The sequence below is a fragment of the Malurus melanocephalus genome, unplaced genomic scaffold (assembly GCF_030028575.1).
Source record: "Malurus melanocephalus ecotype Western Australia unplaced genomic scaffold, MMel_1.1 scaffold_348, whole genome shotgun sequence".
Lineage (NCBI taxonomy): Eukaryota > Metazoa > Chordata > Aves > Passeriformes > Maluridae > Malurus > Malurus melanocephalus.
Window position 1 is genome coordinate 438,043 of NW_026623580.1, and position 18,077 is coordinate 456,119.

The following is an 18,077-nucleotide window of genomic DNA, read 5'->3' on the forward strand; positions in this document are numbered from 1 at the left end:
GGTCAGGTCTTTACTACATATTTTGAACCTTGTTACTGGATAAAGAAGCAAGAATTATGAAAAGGTGAAAACATATGACAGTATGAACAAAAGGAAAAAAAAACATGAATAACTAAAATTCAGACAAACAACATAGAAAAAAAGAACTCCAATCTTAGAATTTCTATGCAAAGACTAAAAACTTGGTATTGTCAGGTCATTGACATTGAAATAATAAAGTAGTAAGCAAACAATTTAAAGCCTCACAATGAAACAAAGGGAATGGTTTAGAAGGAGGACTAGAAAGAATGGTTTCTAATGGATGTTTAAACTCATTTCTGGAAAAACAAAAATCCTGGAAAGAGAAGTCTGAAAAGATATTTTAACATGAGAACGACTCATAACAACAGTTTGAAGACCAAAGGTAACCACTTCATTGTGGAAATGGGCTGTGCAACTGGAATTTATTAACAGACTGACTGATGTTTGAGAATTCTACATTGGATTTCCAGACGGATTATCATCCTGCAGATCAGCACTGTGAGCAGGAGAAACTGTAATCAACTTACTTCTTGTCATCTGACAGGTCAATGTTGGTCCCAAACTTGATTGTTTTAAAAGGTCCTCTTCTCCTCCTCCCAGAGCTGCAAATGTAAAAAATGTAACAGGCAAATGTGAAAATGGGAATGATGTAAAATAGCACATACAGCCAGTACAGAATTAATACAGCTACACCACACTTACTTATCAGAAGATGTGGATTCATTATCTGAGTGGTCCTTGTGGTGACTCTTCTTCTCGTTTTCCTCCTATAAAATGCAATTTTGAAATGTTTTTACATATAATATATACACACACATAAAAGAACATAGAAAATATAAAGGTATACAATGGCAACACAGACATAGATATAAGTACATTTGTTTCAAGATACTGACACGATCATTGAAATACCCATGTCTAAGATTTTATGTAAATATTTTTTCACTGTGAGGAAAATAAAAGTCAAAATGCAYTGAAAGAAAATTCTTCAAGGCTGAAGATTCCATGACCCTCAGGCCAGAACAACAGAACATGTCTACACTGTAAACACTGCTGCTGGCCTGTGYTCAAGCTGGAAATGAGTATGTTGGTTTGCTCCATTATCAGGGTGACCTGGAATCCAGTATTAAGGAATTCTGTTAACCTTTTCAAATAAGAACATCTATCTCCCTTCAAAGTCAAGCAGGTAATCTGATAGGAAACTAGGATGACTAATATTTATAAAACTAATTTTGAAAAATCCATTATATAAAATCTTTTGAATTTTTCATAGCCATATGCTATTTTAGCACTAGCAATAACTGGGACCATGACTAGTGGAAAAAAATCCAACCAATATTAAATGATGCAATTTGATCTTTTTAGCAGACTGTGCTCAAAACCCTATTCTAAAGCCTTCTATTTTGGCAAGCACACGGACATAGAAGGAAAAAGAAAGAGACAAAAAGGAAGAGACAAAAAGGAAGAAGGAACTGTCTGGAGTCYATCCAAAGATCTCTGGCTTTGAATGGGATTGTTGTTAAATCTCAAAGTGCCCKGTGTACCTGAGAAAGTCTTATTCACCCTTTGAATGAAGACAAAGAGAAACAAAAAGGAACCTAGTGATGATGGATTTATCAAATGCTGCGAGACATGTTAGAAAAGCAATGTAATAGCTGCTAGAGGAATAAAGCAAAAAGATCACTTAGGGCAAACCAAGAGAACTGTGGCTATAGAAAGAAGAAATAAAGCTTTTATTTGAACACTGAAAAGTCACCTAAGGACAGGTCAGAGCAGTGTTAGGCAAAGGACACATGCACAGTGTCTTTCTAATTTCCAGGGGAAAAATGAAAATCATCACTCTTAAAAATCATTTTATGTATTGCATTTTTACCACCAGCTTGTAACAGCGAGGAAAAAAATAAATCAGAAAACCCTGCAGGACACATCATCGTGCAAATCCAAAGCTGAGGCTTTCAGTGGTATGTGATCAATTATGTACATTTTTAAACACAGATATATAGATAGATATATACAGAGAGACAGATAAAATGTTCCAGTGATGTAATGCTCTCCAGCCTTGTGGAATGACATACAAGAATACAACACTGGTACCRCTGCACAAGAGGCACCAGAAAACTTCACCCAATATCCTTATTAAATTTATTAAAACTTCAGAGGAAGAAAAATCCCAAGTTCTTGAAGATTTCTGTGCTCCCTCCCTTTCCAATGGTATTGCTGTTTTTTTCTTTATCTTGTACCAGCTCAAAGCCTTATGAGCAGATTCCCTTCTGTTTTCTTCAACTGCCAACTACCTTTGTTTCAAATCCTTTCCTCTAATGCACAAAATTTAAATTTAGAATTTCTCTTCCCTTTCTTACAGAAATCATTCCCATTTTTGTGTAAAGGCAGTCAAAACTGCAACAGACGATTCCTCACACTGACATCTCCCCAATTTTCTAACAAACAACTGGTCAAAACTATCTTCTTGTCTTAGYTCTACCTTAGCCCAATCCTTTTCTAACACCAGGTAGCATATGTCTCCAAGGAATGCCCAGAATCACTTTCAAGAATGTATTCACTACTTCAGTAAAAAATATTAAGTAAGTAATACCAATAAAATCACACTTCACAAAATCCCAGAGTAACAGAATAGGGTTGGAAGGGACTTCTGGAGACCTTGGAGTCCAACTCCCTGCCAAGGCAGGAAGGGGAAATATTATTTCTAATATTCACTCTGTCATGTAAGTCTAAAAACTTCTAAACCAAATATGAACTGTTATATTTGGAACCCAATGAAAGACAAGTATTAGTGTAAACTTACTAATAAGTYACATCCAAATTAATTCAGGATAATATGAAGGATAAAGAAATCTGATTTCAAAACRTGTGTGAAATTAGAAGCAATCCAAATTTTAAAATTTAGAACTCAAGGCTTTCTAGATATTTTAATGTGAATTTTGACATTATAATATGAAAAGTTGAATGAATAAACTTTTAAAGAAACAGCCATGAGTTTCACATTATTAAAATTAAATCTGCACTAAGCATTTGGGAAGAACAATGTACTATTTGACCCTCTATTCAAAACAAATTTTGAAAATTTATCTGTGCTCTTCGTGCTAATGGAAATTTCTCCTTTTCCTTAGCAATTTCTGCTTTCTCCAACAGCCTTTATTAATTGGCTCCAGAGTCCATATGCAGCCTGTGAATTATAACTTGAACAGTGGCAATTAACTTACCCTTAAAGACTCCTGGAATGAGGAGGCCTGGTACTGTGCATATTTAGCAATTGTTGTATGAGATCTACTGCTTTCACAACGCCAGATTTTCTTTGTTCCAGTGGGGTCCCAGTTTTCATCTGCTGGCTGCAGTAGCTGTGTCCTTACTTCTACTATGTGTTCATTATTTGCTTCTACCAATGTCTTAGTAGAGAAGAGTCCTAGATCTAATTAAMAGGGATAAAATTAATAAATGAGGGTTAAAATATAATTTTAAAAAATCAGGAATATGCCTGAAGTTACCAAAAGSCTTACTCTAAAATTATTTTTACCCCCTTATTCTTCACAACACTGCCCACCTGTACAGTAATTATTGACACCCAAAAAACTTTTCCCCTCGGATACAGTAGAAAATCCGAAAAAACTTGGCAGCTATGGACTACATTAAAGGTTTTATATGCCTTGGGTAATCAAATCTGCAAACAATCTATTGTTCAAACCTATTACCAAGAAAGTATTTTCTAAACCAGAGTGTTCCATCACATAACATGTTTCCTACCAGCAGGGATAGTTTTGTCTATATACAGACCTCAGAATGTTGCACAGTCAAATTATAGATCATAGATCTAAACACAAAGACATGCATCCAGTTTTTATACGAAAATGTCCAGCAGTAAACTTCCATATCCACAGCTCAGCTCCTCTCTGTGCTCAACAAAAACTGCTGCATTTGTGGTAGGGGTTTTTTTTGACATGACCAAAATTAGAAACAACAGAAAACTGAGAAATGATGAATTATCCTAATGATTTGGAATATACAGGTTATACAGTATTACAGAAATACAATACCCACTTTTAAGAACTGAGAGACTTCTTTTTAAAAAAACGTATATTTTCCCCAGAGTTAAAAAAAAAAACCCACAAAAGTAAATTTACCTAATTTAAGCGCTCCAGCAAGGCCACGTATTACAGTAACAGGGTTGTTTGGATTTGTACAAAATTGATGTAAAGGTGGAAAGAAAGCATCTCGTTTATTTTCCAACTGCAAAATTATAATGGAATATTAGATGTCAGACCAATCTAGATTCTTTATTTGTAAAATAAGAAAGAATAGTTAAAAAAAAAAAARAGAAAGAACAGAAAGAAAACAGGAATTCCCTCTATTTCCCTGCACTGTGGGGAATGAACAGCTACACCATACAACTCTTTCTATGGTAAATGCTGGGTTCACTCCTGAAATTAATTTGTTACTGTAATTTGTTTCTTGGCATGAATTATTCCCAGGTTGCTTCAGCTTTGCAACTCAGGTTTCCCGAACTTGATTTCTTTATCTGACAGCAGCCTTGTACATTCCCTAAATCTACAGAATTCTCTGAAGAACAATACAGTTTCTTTTCAGAAGTAAAAAAGCACTAATTTTACAGATAATGTATACAAGAAACAAGAAATTAAAAGACTACTCTCATGGTATATCTCATATTAACCAAAAAGGTTGATTTGATTTTCTTATGCTTCTCTGCACCTATAACCTCAATTTTATGCTACAGTCTCCCTCCTGATTTTTTTTTAATTGCTATGAATCTTTTAGAAAGCTGAAGAGATTTCTTGCAATAAACAAAACACAACACAGAGTTCCCAAACAGCAGCACATCYGCACAGTCTGTGGCAGCACAGAGACTTTCCAGCTTTGTGAGGAATCAACAAAGCTGGGATGGAGTTTTATTAAGGCAGATGAGTTCAGATCTATTGCATCCAGCCTAACCCAGCTCTCAGGAAGCCTCCTTGGGCACAATGAGACCCAAGTGCCAACCTCTTCTGGTCCCAAACTGAGGTGACCAAAGCCAGCTCGAGCTTTTCCCACTGCCTCTGTGGACTTACTGTAATTTATTCTTCTGCTATTAAGGAAGTGGATATCCTGTAATTTATTCTTCTATTATTAAGGAAGTTAGTTCAAAGAAGCTATTATGAAACTTTCTTTTCAGAACAGAAGTTTTAGTGCTGGCATAAGAAAATACTGCTCAACTAAACCCTGCCTTTTCCTGGTGACATTTTGTTCTTAACATCACCTCAACTTTTATTCATTTTCTTCACTATGTTTTGAAGCGGATTGTTATGGGAGTTTAGTTTAGCTACTGGTACATTTATACATAAGCTGTCATCTGCAAAAACTTGTACATACTGTTTTGAAATACTGTGCATTGTATCAAATGAAGTGTTTTCCTTATTCTGCCAACATTGTGGGTATTAAAAATACAAAATCTGAAGTATTTTTCTTTCTGTTCACTGAAATTGTTAATTTACAATATTTTAAGAGTCCAACTATGTCTCAAAAGTTTCTTTAAGGTTAGCATTTCTCCACGCCTATATACCAGTTTGGAGAGCACCGTAATTGGAACTCAGTGATGAACAGAGCATCTTTAAAATAATTACATTATGTAATTCAGATATCCAAACAATTAYAAAAGACACGCAGCAATGTACTTCTGCCACTAGATTTACTTACATAAATACTAGGTGTAGGTGGATTCAGCTTGTCCTTTGGCAAGGGAGGGTACGGTGGAGGCGGTGGTCGTGGAGGTGGGCATTTATCCAATAGAATACTACTGTTAGATAACCCATTTTTACCCAGATTCCTAAAAAGAAAGAAGAGCTGTCTCTGTCAATACTTGACAAATAAAAAAAATGCAAATCAGTGTAATCTCTTATGCAAAATAATATTTGTTGTAAAAAGAGAAACCATAATTTAAGATGCAAATAAAGCTCGTATGTTTTAATCAAGAATTTTCCATGCATAATTTGACATTATTCAAACTTATTCTCACTTTGCTTGCTGAATCTGCAACATCACCACTATTAGTTAAAAATACAGCCATTTTAAATAAAAGCAAGCATGACGCATTTGACAAAATTTAACAGGAAAAGAAGGTTCCAACAGGAAATGAAGAACCTTAGCAAGTGGATGATCATTCCATAGGAGCTGAGGTAGAGAGCAGTAGTCAGAAAATGACAATGCCTCAGCCAAAAAACTGCTGAGTCACAAAACCGAACGAGAACTACACTACAGACACTGAGCTGAACCACACCTACCCCTCCCTGACTTACAYATTTTGGAGCAGAATAATCACTGCTGCATTTTGGAGTAAGAAGAGGCCCTACCCCAGCCAGTTGTTGCATCAATGCCCGTGTGTGAGTGCAGTGAGACCCTCAGTGCTGTATTTGCAGCCTCTCTCTGGAGATCTCCAGGTGGGCAGGACCCCTGTATGTGCAACTTTTCCTATAATGCATAACCYAAAATGTCTCCATTCAAAGCTTTTCCTACAGTCAATAGCCAGTAACCTTCACTTGGAAAGTACTGACAAAACAGTCCCTTAAAACACAGTCCCCATTCTTGTTAAAATGACTCAACTACTTCCCRATTCTTCCTACTAAACACTATTCAAATCCTTCTTTCAACCTCACTTGACTTACTGTTACATCCCACAAAACAGGATGTTTCTAATGTATAATTGAGTCATATATCTTTRTAGAACTCACTGGTTACTAAAAATTTTTTTTGATAACACCAGTCTTCAGCAGAAAACACATCTGACTTGCATTGGATGAAATGCCCAGCCACAGARCTTGCTTCCAAAACTGAGAAAGATGGTATGGCCAGATACTGGCGCATGAGATCACAGCCTCTAATCAAGCTACCAGAACCCATAAGATGGAYTCAAGGCTTGAGATCAGACCAGACACACTGACACAACAAAGATATTAAAGAAAATGAGCAAACATCTCACACATCCCAAAGCACACCTGTCAAAGTACCAAACAGCTTATTCCTTGTACTAGGTGAATCCAATGCCAGAATTTCACTTCCAAGAAAGTGAAAGAGTGATGCAGAAGCTTTGATTAGGTATCAGCTAACTTGGCAAAAAAATAACTGCCTGGCGCTTTATGTCTGAGGTAACTATTGCAAAGGCTTTCTTTTCCCCACAATGCACAAAGAAACTCCAACAAGGCAAACAAAAAGAGAACCCAAAAATAACATGGCAATATAAAATCMTCACCACACAGAAATGTATTGACGACAGCTGAATAAACCTAAGATTCAGATCATTCATGCAAAGTGAAACTGGAATCTCAACTGCAGGTTTCAGATGTTACTATTATCTCTGCATTACCAGACTGAGAAATAAAACCAAGAAAAACAAACGTGTAGTATCAAAAATAAGAGAGAACGTTGACAAAATTCAGTTTGCATCGATTAACAGYTCTCAGGAAATTTCTAAGTCAAGAAAAATGAAAAAAGGTGAACTTGAAGAAAAAGGGACAATGCTCAGAACTAGTGTGACTTGAGATGCTGCAGTCACAGCAAGGTAATCACAGTGAAAGCTCAGTAAAGCCAGGGCACATGGGGGCTTCAGGCAAGGGGACAATGGAGAGAGAAGAAACTTCTGTACACTTGGAGAAACTACAGGTCTGAAAAGGGAGAGGAGAAAGGGAGGAAACAGAATGAAGGAAAAGATCAAATGAACAAAGATATCTCACAAACCCAGTACTTGAAGCTGATATTACCAATTGCATACTATAATTTCCTATTAAGCTACTAAAACTSTATGTGGAAATTTTAAGAGAGGAAAATGGACAAAGAAAAGCTAAGCTGAGATAGCAAAACATTGATACTTTAAGTGGCACAGGAAACAGATGGGCAGAATATTTAAAGTTGTCTTTAACAGACCAGCTTCACTCTATCATTTTTTTTCCCATCGTATTTTTTGTAACTATGAATCAGAATATCTTACTATTAATAACAAGGCAAGAAARCTATTAAATAATAATTCTGTAATTGTTAGCATGCCAAACAGAGCAATAGAAATCATAAAAAACACTACARAAGTACTAAAAATATTTGCTACCACAGTGTGAGTATCCACTGCCAGCCTATCCACTTCTGGAAAWGCAGAACTGCAGTGCAAGGAAAGCGAAAGACCCTTTTTGGCCAGAGCAACTGTGCTGAAAATCTCACACATCTCAGCTTCACAAATGCAGTTTTTGTGAGAGGATTTCATAAAGACTGAAGGAGGCAACAAATGTACTGCTCAAGACAAAACAAGCCTGATTCATGCCCCAAAAGAAACTGGATACGCAGTCACCTACAAAGCTGTCATGAAGGGATGAAGAGAACATGGAACCCAACCTATGACCAATCACCACCTTGTCAGGCAGACCACAGCACTGAGTGCCATGTCCAGCCTTTTCTTAAACACMTCCAGGTGAYRCCAYCTCCCTGGCCAGCACATTCCAATGTCTTATCACCCCTTCTGTGAAGAAATTCCTTCTMATTTTCAACCTAAACCTCCCTTGGTGCAGCTTATGACTATGTCCTTCTTCTCTTGTTGCTGCTTGCTTGGGATTATTTCATGTAATCATGGCATCTCTTGAATAATCAATCATTACATTCATTAAAAAAAACCCTTTTAATTCTATTTTACTACTTTCTAGGATACATTCCCACAGCTTYTGAAAGGTAAGTTTACAGCCTTCAGCCTTAGGTAAGAACTTCCCCTCTGGCTGTACCAAAGCACACAGCTGACCAGAAGCACAGGTGTGATACAGTTTTTTCACAATAGGCACCCACAGAAAACTTAAATCAGGCAGTTGTCAGACATGTCTTAGGTACTGGACTGGCTCTGTGTCACCCCACCTGACCAAAAAAGAAGTATCATGCAGGTTTAAAGCTACATGTGTTACACAGCTATATCAATTTGAACTCTATTTTATTACAAAAGCTCAAACTACCTAAAAAATACTAAAGTTAACAGGACAAAACTTATTTTCCGAGAACCAAGAATCATTAATTATCATTCCTTACATTTATTAATCACCTCAGTATTTTTATTATTTCACCAAAGCCTAATGCCAGACTTAAAGRATTATGTCTGTTTCTCAGGAAGTGTGCTCTTCAAGTCCTCTGGAAATTTTCCTGTTTTCCAAGAACTATTAAAAAAATCTTTATGAATGATGAACAGTTCCCTGACCTTCTCTTTCAGAGTTCATGGATGTATGTTATCTGGRCCTCTAATGCCAAATTTAACTGTAACTGCTGTTTAACTTTCTCCTTCAAAACAAGAGTACATCCCATGATGTGAACACTTTATCTGCCTTTTTCCCAAGCACAGAACAAAAATATTTACTGAACACTCTTGCCKCTACTGACCATGCTAATACTTATGTGCAGTCACTATTTTTTTTGTTTCTTTTTTTTTGTTCTTGTCTACAGGTTTTCCTCTTCCAGACATAAATTTCTATGTTTTCTAGAACKCTTGGCTTCAGTACTTTTGAAAGTATTTGTCCTTTTTGTGTCTACTTGGGTGATAATGACTTTTTGATGATAATGAAAAGTTGCTAAAAACTTCAATTATCTATACATCTGGATTTTATACAATTTACAGGTCAAAACAGAGTAAGTTACAAGCATTTGTGCTTAATCAGTTATTYTTGTTGTGAAGTCAGTCTAAGCAAATTATTATTTGAGGATTAGTTGTATGAGAATTAACAAGGTTTTACTGCTCAAGAGATTACAGTTCTTCTGAAGAACAAAATGAATACCCTCTCTTCCCCCAATAAAAATCCCATTTAAAATGAGCATAAGGCACTGYGGATTTATTTGATACTCTATCTCAATTCTATCAGAATTAATTAATCTACAAAGAGGAAGGAACAAGACATTCCCAAAACGTGCCTGCAGAAGGAACTGGTTGAAGCATTGGAGTTGCACAGCACTGACTTGATGCCATCCTGATTCAAAGCAGAAATACCCACAATCTGTTGCTTTCTTACTGAGAATTATTACCAAACCACAGAAAAACACCTGTCAATCCCCACCGAGGTGGTTACACACAACACCCCACTTGGCTCTCCGAGGGTCACCTCCSCAAGCTCCTTCTGTAGCCAGGGGATAAAGAGAGGAGCTCTCCAAGGGGAATATAAAGAAGTTAAGTCAAGCTTACATGACACTATAATGCAAAAAATACCAGATAATCACACAACCTGTTTATCGTGCAATCCTCTAACCCAGCCTTTCACAACCAGGTACTRGCTGGCAATACTCCCAGAGATCTTTCATGAAACCTACAGAAAACCCTACAATAGAACTGTGGATTTTCTCATTATGCAAATGTATTTCTAATTATTTTTGAATTCTGTTCTGGTTTTGACCTCAATAGTACAGGTTGGCAGTGAATTTCAYAGGTTAATTACACGTTATGTAAGAAGTAATGTTCCTTTTTTTTTCTTTTCTTAATGACTTTCACATCTTTCCTTTCTATTTCATTGGCTGATCACCTTGCTCTTAGGCTGTAARACAAACAGAATCACATCAGTGCCTTACGTAAGAAAAGCATTTTAACAAGGGGCACCAAACTTTTTCATACTGTTGCCTTTCCCTCTAAACTGTAAATSTTTCCTATGTTCTTTTAATTTTCAGATAATTCAGATAATGCGGATTTCTGTATTTGCCTTTTGAACAAAACAGAATCTCTTATTCTGAGCAGTGTTTAGCTTGTGAAATCACACTATGTCAAATTTTATTCTGAAAACTTTTGCTATGGTGCAGCTCACTTGACAGATGTAAGTGCCTTTAGAGAAACTGAACAATTCTGTCTCGAAGCCAAACAAAACCCCTCCGCTTGTAAATAAAATTCCCAATAGAACAAAAATGCCTTTTCTTGTTTTTAAGAACAAAACACAAATTTAATCCAGATCCTTTTTCCATAAAGTACTTCCTTTCAAATACATTTAGGCTCTTTTCCTCGGGACTATGGAGTTCTCAAACTAGTGATTCACTGACTTCCCACACCAGGCTCAGGGAGCAGCACCCTCAGTAAGAACAGACTCTAAGAAATTTCAGTAAGAAATTTCTTCTGCCCCAGGCTCCAACAGAACCCTCAGAGCAAGAAGTCTGTCCACTTCAGCCTCTGCACTGCCTTTCCCACTCCTCCTCAGGAAATGGATTTACTGCACTTGTGTAAATGCTGACCATTTACCAGACCTTTTCCCAGACTATTTAGCCCAGACCACCTTCATAAAATCAACAAACCATTAAAGTTAGAAAAGACCTCAGCAATCAGTGAGTGCAACCTGAGACCAAACAAAAGAACGTCAACTTGACCATGGAACCACCTTGAACATCTCCAGGGATGGTGACCACCAGCTCCCCGGGCAGACTATTCCAATGTCTTAGCACAGTTTCCATGAAAAAACTCTTCTCTTTGCTGTCCTATATTTCTTATCGTTTTACACAGCCCCGAGAGAGGCAGCTCATCTCTCCTGGTCTCCTGTCACTTTTCTCAATGGATTGCTCTAYACTTTCCCTCTCTGAACACCAAGCAAAAAGAACTGTAAAAACCCCTTATTAGCCCCTTTTAATACGCATTACAGTCAAACCTACGCTTCTCATTTGCCTTCCCCTATTATACCAAATTGGTAAAGCTTTCAAGTTCAGAAATGCTTCAGAGTTTTCAGATGAGTCTTTCCATRCATCACCATAAAAATGACAAGAGCAACTTGCAGCTGACACAAAGTTGCCCAGTAACCCAGTTGCTTGGCTCTTCAGAACTCTCTGAGAACCTCTTACCTCTAAGTTTTATTTGGCCTGTTCYTTCAAGGCTGTGAACAACATTTGCTAAATAATGAGGAAAAAAAATAAGCAAGATATTTCTTATTTCTTTTATGAGAAACAAAACAAGACAATTCAGGAACTTCTCTGCTTAAAGGAAAGACTTGAGCTCAGACCAGTTTTAGAAAGGACAACTGGTAGACTCTCYTAACTGAGAKGGATATTGGGTTTTTATCCCTTCTSTGGGATGTCARTTAGATGCACCAGTTGAAACTCTGAGTGAGTTCAGTGAAACAGCTGAGTGAGAGATCAGCTGGTTTCACTTCAATAGAAATAAACAGCTTGAGTGTTAAATCTCAAGTCTTGTGATAATGTTTCATTAATTCCCCTTTCCGAAAGAYTGCTCACAGGGAAAAGATACTTACATTTCTAAGAGCACAGAAGAGAGCTTTTGGTAACAGTCTCTTTAAGGAAACCTGATACACATCCAAACAAAGCAGCACACTCTTCTTTCTTTCCCCCCCTATGTATTAACAATCGGCTTTTCTAATAAACTCAGACCGGTTATTTTCACCGTATTTTCTTCTTTTAATCACATGGTTTTCACTTATGCTCAAAAACTACGTGGGATTGTGTTGATTGTTTTGTTGTTGTTTTTTTTYYTKKTKKTTTTWWTTKTTTTAAGTGACCTTAMCAGGAGATTTTCTCTAGGAATCTCAGGAAGGATAATTAATCTAAAAACACACTCTTTTATCTGTTAATTTGCTCAGAGGCTTAAAGAAATTTACTTTACTATGTAAACAGTTTACCAAACTTGCAACCAGTTTTACTGGTAGAGAAGACTAACCAAATCACACTTACACTGCCCAGAATCACCTCCTCAAYTCCCTTTCATCCCTRCACTCCAGCAGCAGTTTAACAAGASGAGCCCATTTGCCACCCTACTGTTCTCCAGAGCAGCATCTTAATGAGATTTGCATATGTGAGTCAATAGCTCAGCTCCTGCATTTCTCAATTCCTTGTGGCTTTTCACTGACATTGTCTGGCCCCTCAAGGGAAGCTCCTYGTACAAGTATCAATTGCTGTGCCAGCACCCTATGTCTGACCCCTTCTCAGCAACCTCATTTCACCCCACCAAGAGAATGCGGCTCTGTTAAATATTTCCTCAACATTCGCACCAAGGAAGATGGATATAAAGAAACTTTTCAGCCCCTGCAATTATCTTGCCCTACTTAAGTGCTCACTTTAGTCTTTGGCAAAACAAAGCATTTACCGAGTCTGYTTCTACAGAGCAGACAACCTATTCACACGTAATAAAAGAAGAATCAAACCGAGTTTTCTCTTTGGCATGTGTTTTGCATTTTATGATACAAAGCATCTCCTTTCACCTAATGGCTTAACTTGAGCAGCTTTTATGAAGACAACACTTGTTTACATAAAGCAAAACGAGAGTCTCCCAGCATTTATTTCTAACTAATTCTGATTTTATTTTATTGCAATGCAAGAATTCTGAATGCCTTTTCTAATAAATTGCTTTCACTTCAAAAACCACCAAACTTCCATTTCTCYGATGCTCCTTTGTTCTTAAGCAACACACAAAACCGTAGAAACATTAACAGGCCAAATAATCAGCTTTTGGTGGTAAGCATTACCATGTTGCYTTCTGATAAAATCCCTCCTGTGAGATGAGGAACTTCATTATCCCACAGTTCACTCTCCTGCAGTAGATCAATTGTGAATCAACTCTTGTGCATTACTTAATCCCCAAACTGCTACTAATTCCATGTTTTTTGTGCTCTAACCACAAATAAACCTGTAGGGTATGAAAGATGCAAAAAATGGCTTCTCTTAAACAAGACTTTTTTTAAACCTGCATCTGAAGAAAAAAAAAATATTTAACAAATAGACATCTGAGGACTTCAGTGCGACTTCAAAAGAACATAAACACTCTGGTTTTGAAGTAAGCATATAGTAAACAGAGCCAAATGCAGAATAATGAGGAAGAAAATAAAAATGATTAATCTAGTGCTCCAGCTATAAAAAAAATTCCAAGTTACATCCAGCTGTTCCTACCTGTCAAAATGTCTATTTTTGCCTAGAGAATACCATTAAGACAACAGAGCAACAGATTGTATCAACTAACTTTTGTCAGATAGCAAGAAGAATATGCCAGAAGATAACAATATAATTATCCACATTGGAGATGAAGACAGAACATCTTTCAGAACATATCAAATAAAATAAGGGTATGTATGTAACAACTGACACACATGAATACATCTAAGGCCCAATACAGTGTAGCTCCAATATATAAAAACTAATACTACAGGACAACTCCCTTTTCCTCSTGCATTAAGCTTATTCTAGCACCGGGGTCCTGTCTGTTTTTTCTTCTTGTTGTGTTTTAGGATTTGCTGTTATTTGTTTCTTTTTTTAAAATTTTTTTTTTAAGGAAAAAGAAAGTATTTTTATGCAAGCTTTTCTGCAGTATTATTCTGCAAGCTTTTCTGCAATCTTTACAGTAATTCTTAAAATCAACATTTTGGGTCACAAAATGAGTTTTGAATCTCAAGACACCACTTACAGAGACAGCATTCAAATGTAATCAGTACCACGGGAAGTACTTTCAATTCTTTGTTTTTGCATTACCTTACACTGTGTTAAAATAAAGGTCAACATGTAATATTTTAGTTCACAGCAGCTGATATATTAGCATATAAATGTCTTCCATTTTACTAAGTCAAAATGGGGGGGTGGGGGTGGGGGTGGTGTTTTAGGCAAATTAGCAGACCTTTAGGCAGATTATCTTTTAAAATTCTCCCTCCCAGATATTTTTCCTTGTTAGTCAAGCACACATCTGTGACAAGGACATTCTGCCCAAAACTCTGCTCCAGAGCTTTAATGTGTATTTCTGAGCATCTTAAAACAAAGCAAGGGCTAATCAGCTACTCCATAAAAGGCTGAGAAATCCTTGTCCTCAACTTTGTGAATATAAACTGTCAGACATTATTAGAATGGTAGGGAAAAAAATCCCCACTATTATGTATAATAAAGCATTTGCATTATATAATTTTTATTATTATGAAAAAAACACATAGAACCTTCTCCCTAACAAGTAACCAGCCCTAGCACAGGTGACTTACTGTATTTCTCAGAATCTCTTATTATTAGCAGACATAKGCAGTTTTCAGAAAGCATTGTTTGCCTAGAAGAAACCCCTTCTCTAAACCTGTAAGAGYAGTCCCAGCCCAGACATGCATTTTTTGACCTCGAAGTCGCTAAAAAATCAAGCCTCTCCTCCACTTTTGCCACTGCCCACCTTTCCTTATTATCCAGCTTTTAAAKCCTCTGCCTGTCTGAAAAAAGGTGCAGACAGGCTGAAGAGGGAGCTCTCAATCTCCACTCAGTAAGAAAGAAAGGAAAAAAAGCACATTTAACACCTTCTGAGCTGCCTGCAAACTACATGGGGCAAAGTATTATCTTACCTCCCTTGAAAAATTATGATTATGTGAGCCTGGGAAAAATACCGACTGTAAGAAGCCAAGTGAAACAYCTTTATGAGACTCCCTTTATCTTGGAAATTAAGTTTATCACTAGGAATGCTACACCTCCATCAAAGAGCACAAACGCAGACTCGCATTAAAAGCTGATTTATGGACTTCTGTAGCTAAAATGGTGTTTTGCTACTGAAAATAAACTGCAGATCTCACCTACAACAGCAGACTGAACACATCAAAATGCAGCATCTCACTACAGTGAAACATTTTRTTTGCATTACTGTCTCAAGAAAGCTGCATGCCAGTTTTGGAGACAGATCAGCTAAACTTTGAGAAAAACCTTGAAGTCTGTAACAGTTTATATTATGACTATTTGCAATGCACTCATCCTAACACCAGACACTGAAGCTATTTTTATATTTCTACTAGAAAGAATACATAGTCCTAATTTAAAAAAAAAAAAGCTGCTAAGCGGTTAATTTTTATGAATGTAGTATGTGTGGAAATGTCACTTGGAAATGTACATTGCAATAAGACTTAATATTTGAAAGATGACAAATAGGCTTCCCATATTTTTTTTCTCTCTTATGAAATTTATCTTTGTAGCAGATAGCGACAGACTGCTATATCATGGATCAGTATTAGTCATCAAATCCCACAACATTAGGAACTACGAGCTCTCAGTCACAGTAACAGATGCAGGGTTTTTTGTAAAATGATATAAACATGTTTCTGTATAATTTTTTAAATATCAGAAAGAGTAATGCTCAAAACCACCACATTTGCTATATAAAATATAGCAAACATATATATATATATATATATATCTCCCAAATAAAATACTTTGGAGTAAAATACATTGAGGTGATAAAAATTCCAACAAGAATTCTAACAGAGAAAAATACAGATAACATTTCAACCAGGAGAACTCCAAACATAGTTCAGTATGGAAAATAGCACAGTACAACCCCTAACATTCAATAACCATATGTTTATGATTAAAGTGACTTCTGTGAACTTTAATGGCATCTTAGGTAACATTTGCACAAACGGTGACAACCATAAAACATGGCTACAGAAATGATATTGCTCTAAATGGKCATTTCAATTTCTCAGTTTGTTTGGATTTCAAACAATTTTCTTCTAAGAAAGCAGGCAAATCTCTCCAAAGAGCACCAAGAAAATCTGAGGGCTTTGAGATGTTTTACATAGAGAGGGCTGCAAGCAGCAAGCACTAAACGAGAATTTGCAAAGCTAATGACTACCTGACAGGCTCCCTGCTAGCACATGCACCAGAGATGAACACTGACAGATTTAGCTGCAGCAGTTTAAGTTATTATTGCTCTRGGTTCAACCATCCTCCTCTGCCACYGGCCMCTGGCTATTGCAGAGGGGTCTGAATTTGCTGTATTTCCAATGCCACTGTAGCTTACAGTAGAACATATTTGCTAAGTCAGGGCTAAGAAGTGTTATCTGMACTTCTACAACTGAGCCTTCCAACTCTGTGCCATTCTGCATCTCCATCATGAAGACACCTGGGAAAATACCGTGTAATCTGCACAACCACACTGCAATCACTGCCAGGTTTTCTAGTGGCTGGCCTCACGTTTTACGTTCATCTATTCTGCCTCTGGTCTAAAATGATCCAAGCTTACTGATTTAAAACAAAAAACAACAGTAACACACCTGCTAATCAACTGGAACATAAGACAGACCAAGACCTAAACCCCTGAAGAGTCAAAAATATCTAAACTRCAACATGACAGACTAAGAACCTGCTGCATGACCACATTTTCACCACAATCCACCATCTAAATAGCTCCTGTTCTTGAGCCACAGATGCTGAAACCAGCACTATCCAAAAAGCCATCTCTGGTACAGAGCTGCAGGGCAAGCTGATAGACCAGATGGCTGWGTGACCACTCAGGGGGACACCAACAGGCAGGAGAAATGGGCCAAAACTCGGGGAGTTCAGCACAGGGAAATGCCAAGTCCCGCAGAAGGGAAAGAATAACCAAAACCAYGCACCAGTACATAGGAAAATAAAGATTTTTTACTTTTGGTGTGACACAACATGAAGAGTTTTGTTCAAGCACGTTGTGGAATCTCTCCATCCTTCGAAGTATTTAAATCCTGGCTCGACACGGCCCTGAGCAACCTGCTCTAKTTGGCCCTGCTGACCTGGGAGGATGGATGAGATGATCTCCAGAGGTCCCCTCCTGGACCTCCCACCTCAACATTCTGTGATTATTTATCACTTTTTCCATGAGAACACTGATTTGTAATGACAGACCAAATCTGTCTTACTTGTATTAAGAAAAAAATATTTTGAAGAGATTCTTAACAGTACTGAAAATTACTTTATWTAAAACATTTTCTTATTTTCAACATCTATATTGTTTCTGTTGTTATCTAAAGAGAAGCAGTTATATAGTACCTACAAACYATGCCTATAAAAGGCAACTCATTAATGAGTAAAAGAAAAAATCCAAACAACTTATTTTCCTTTTGTAGGAGCTGTATCAAAGCTCCTAATAGAAATTAAACCATAAACTCCATGAGAAGGAAACACATTTTGAAGCAATAAATTTATCTGACATTTACTGATATCATGTACCTATTTCAGAAGTCTTTCTTCTCTAAGAAAACAGACATATAAATGCTACAAGTAAAACCATACTGATGTCATCATTAGATGCAGGGGTCAGGAAATTTTGTACAGTTTAAAATACCTTTCAACTACATTCTCTACAGCAG

At 36.9% G+C, this 18,077-nt stretch overlaps 1 protein-coding gene across 8 annotated transcripts in view; it reads right to left on the reverse strand.

Moving 5' to 3' along the window:
* KDM6A (lysine demethylase 6A) overlaps nucleotides 1-18,077 on the reverse strand; it is a 150,981-nt gene that overhangs the window by 16,432 nt on the left and 116,472 nt on the right. For all 8 annotated transcript variants that reach the window (XM_057378217.1, XM_057378218.1, XM_057378215.1 and 5 more), the window contains 5 exons: nucleotides 5,725-5,854; nucleotides 4,158-4,263; nucleotides 3,243-3,448; nucleotides 724-788; nucleotides 549-623 (listed from right to left, as the gene is read on the reverse strand). In XM_057378217.1, the coding sequence (XP_057234200.1) occupies nucleotides 549-623; nucleotides 724-788; nucleotides 3,243-3,448; nucleotides 4,158-4,263; nucleotides 5,725-5,854 (582 nt within the window). The remainder of the gene's footprint in view (nucleotides 1-548; nucleotides 624-723; nucleotides 789-3,242; nucleotides 3,449-4,157; nucleotides 4,264-5,724; nucleotides 5,855-18,077) is intronic.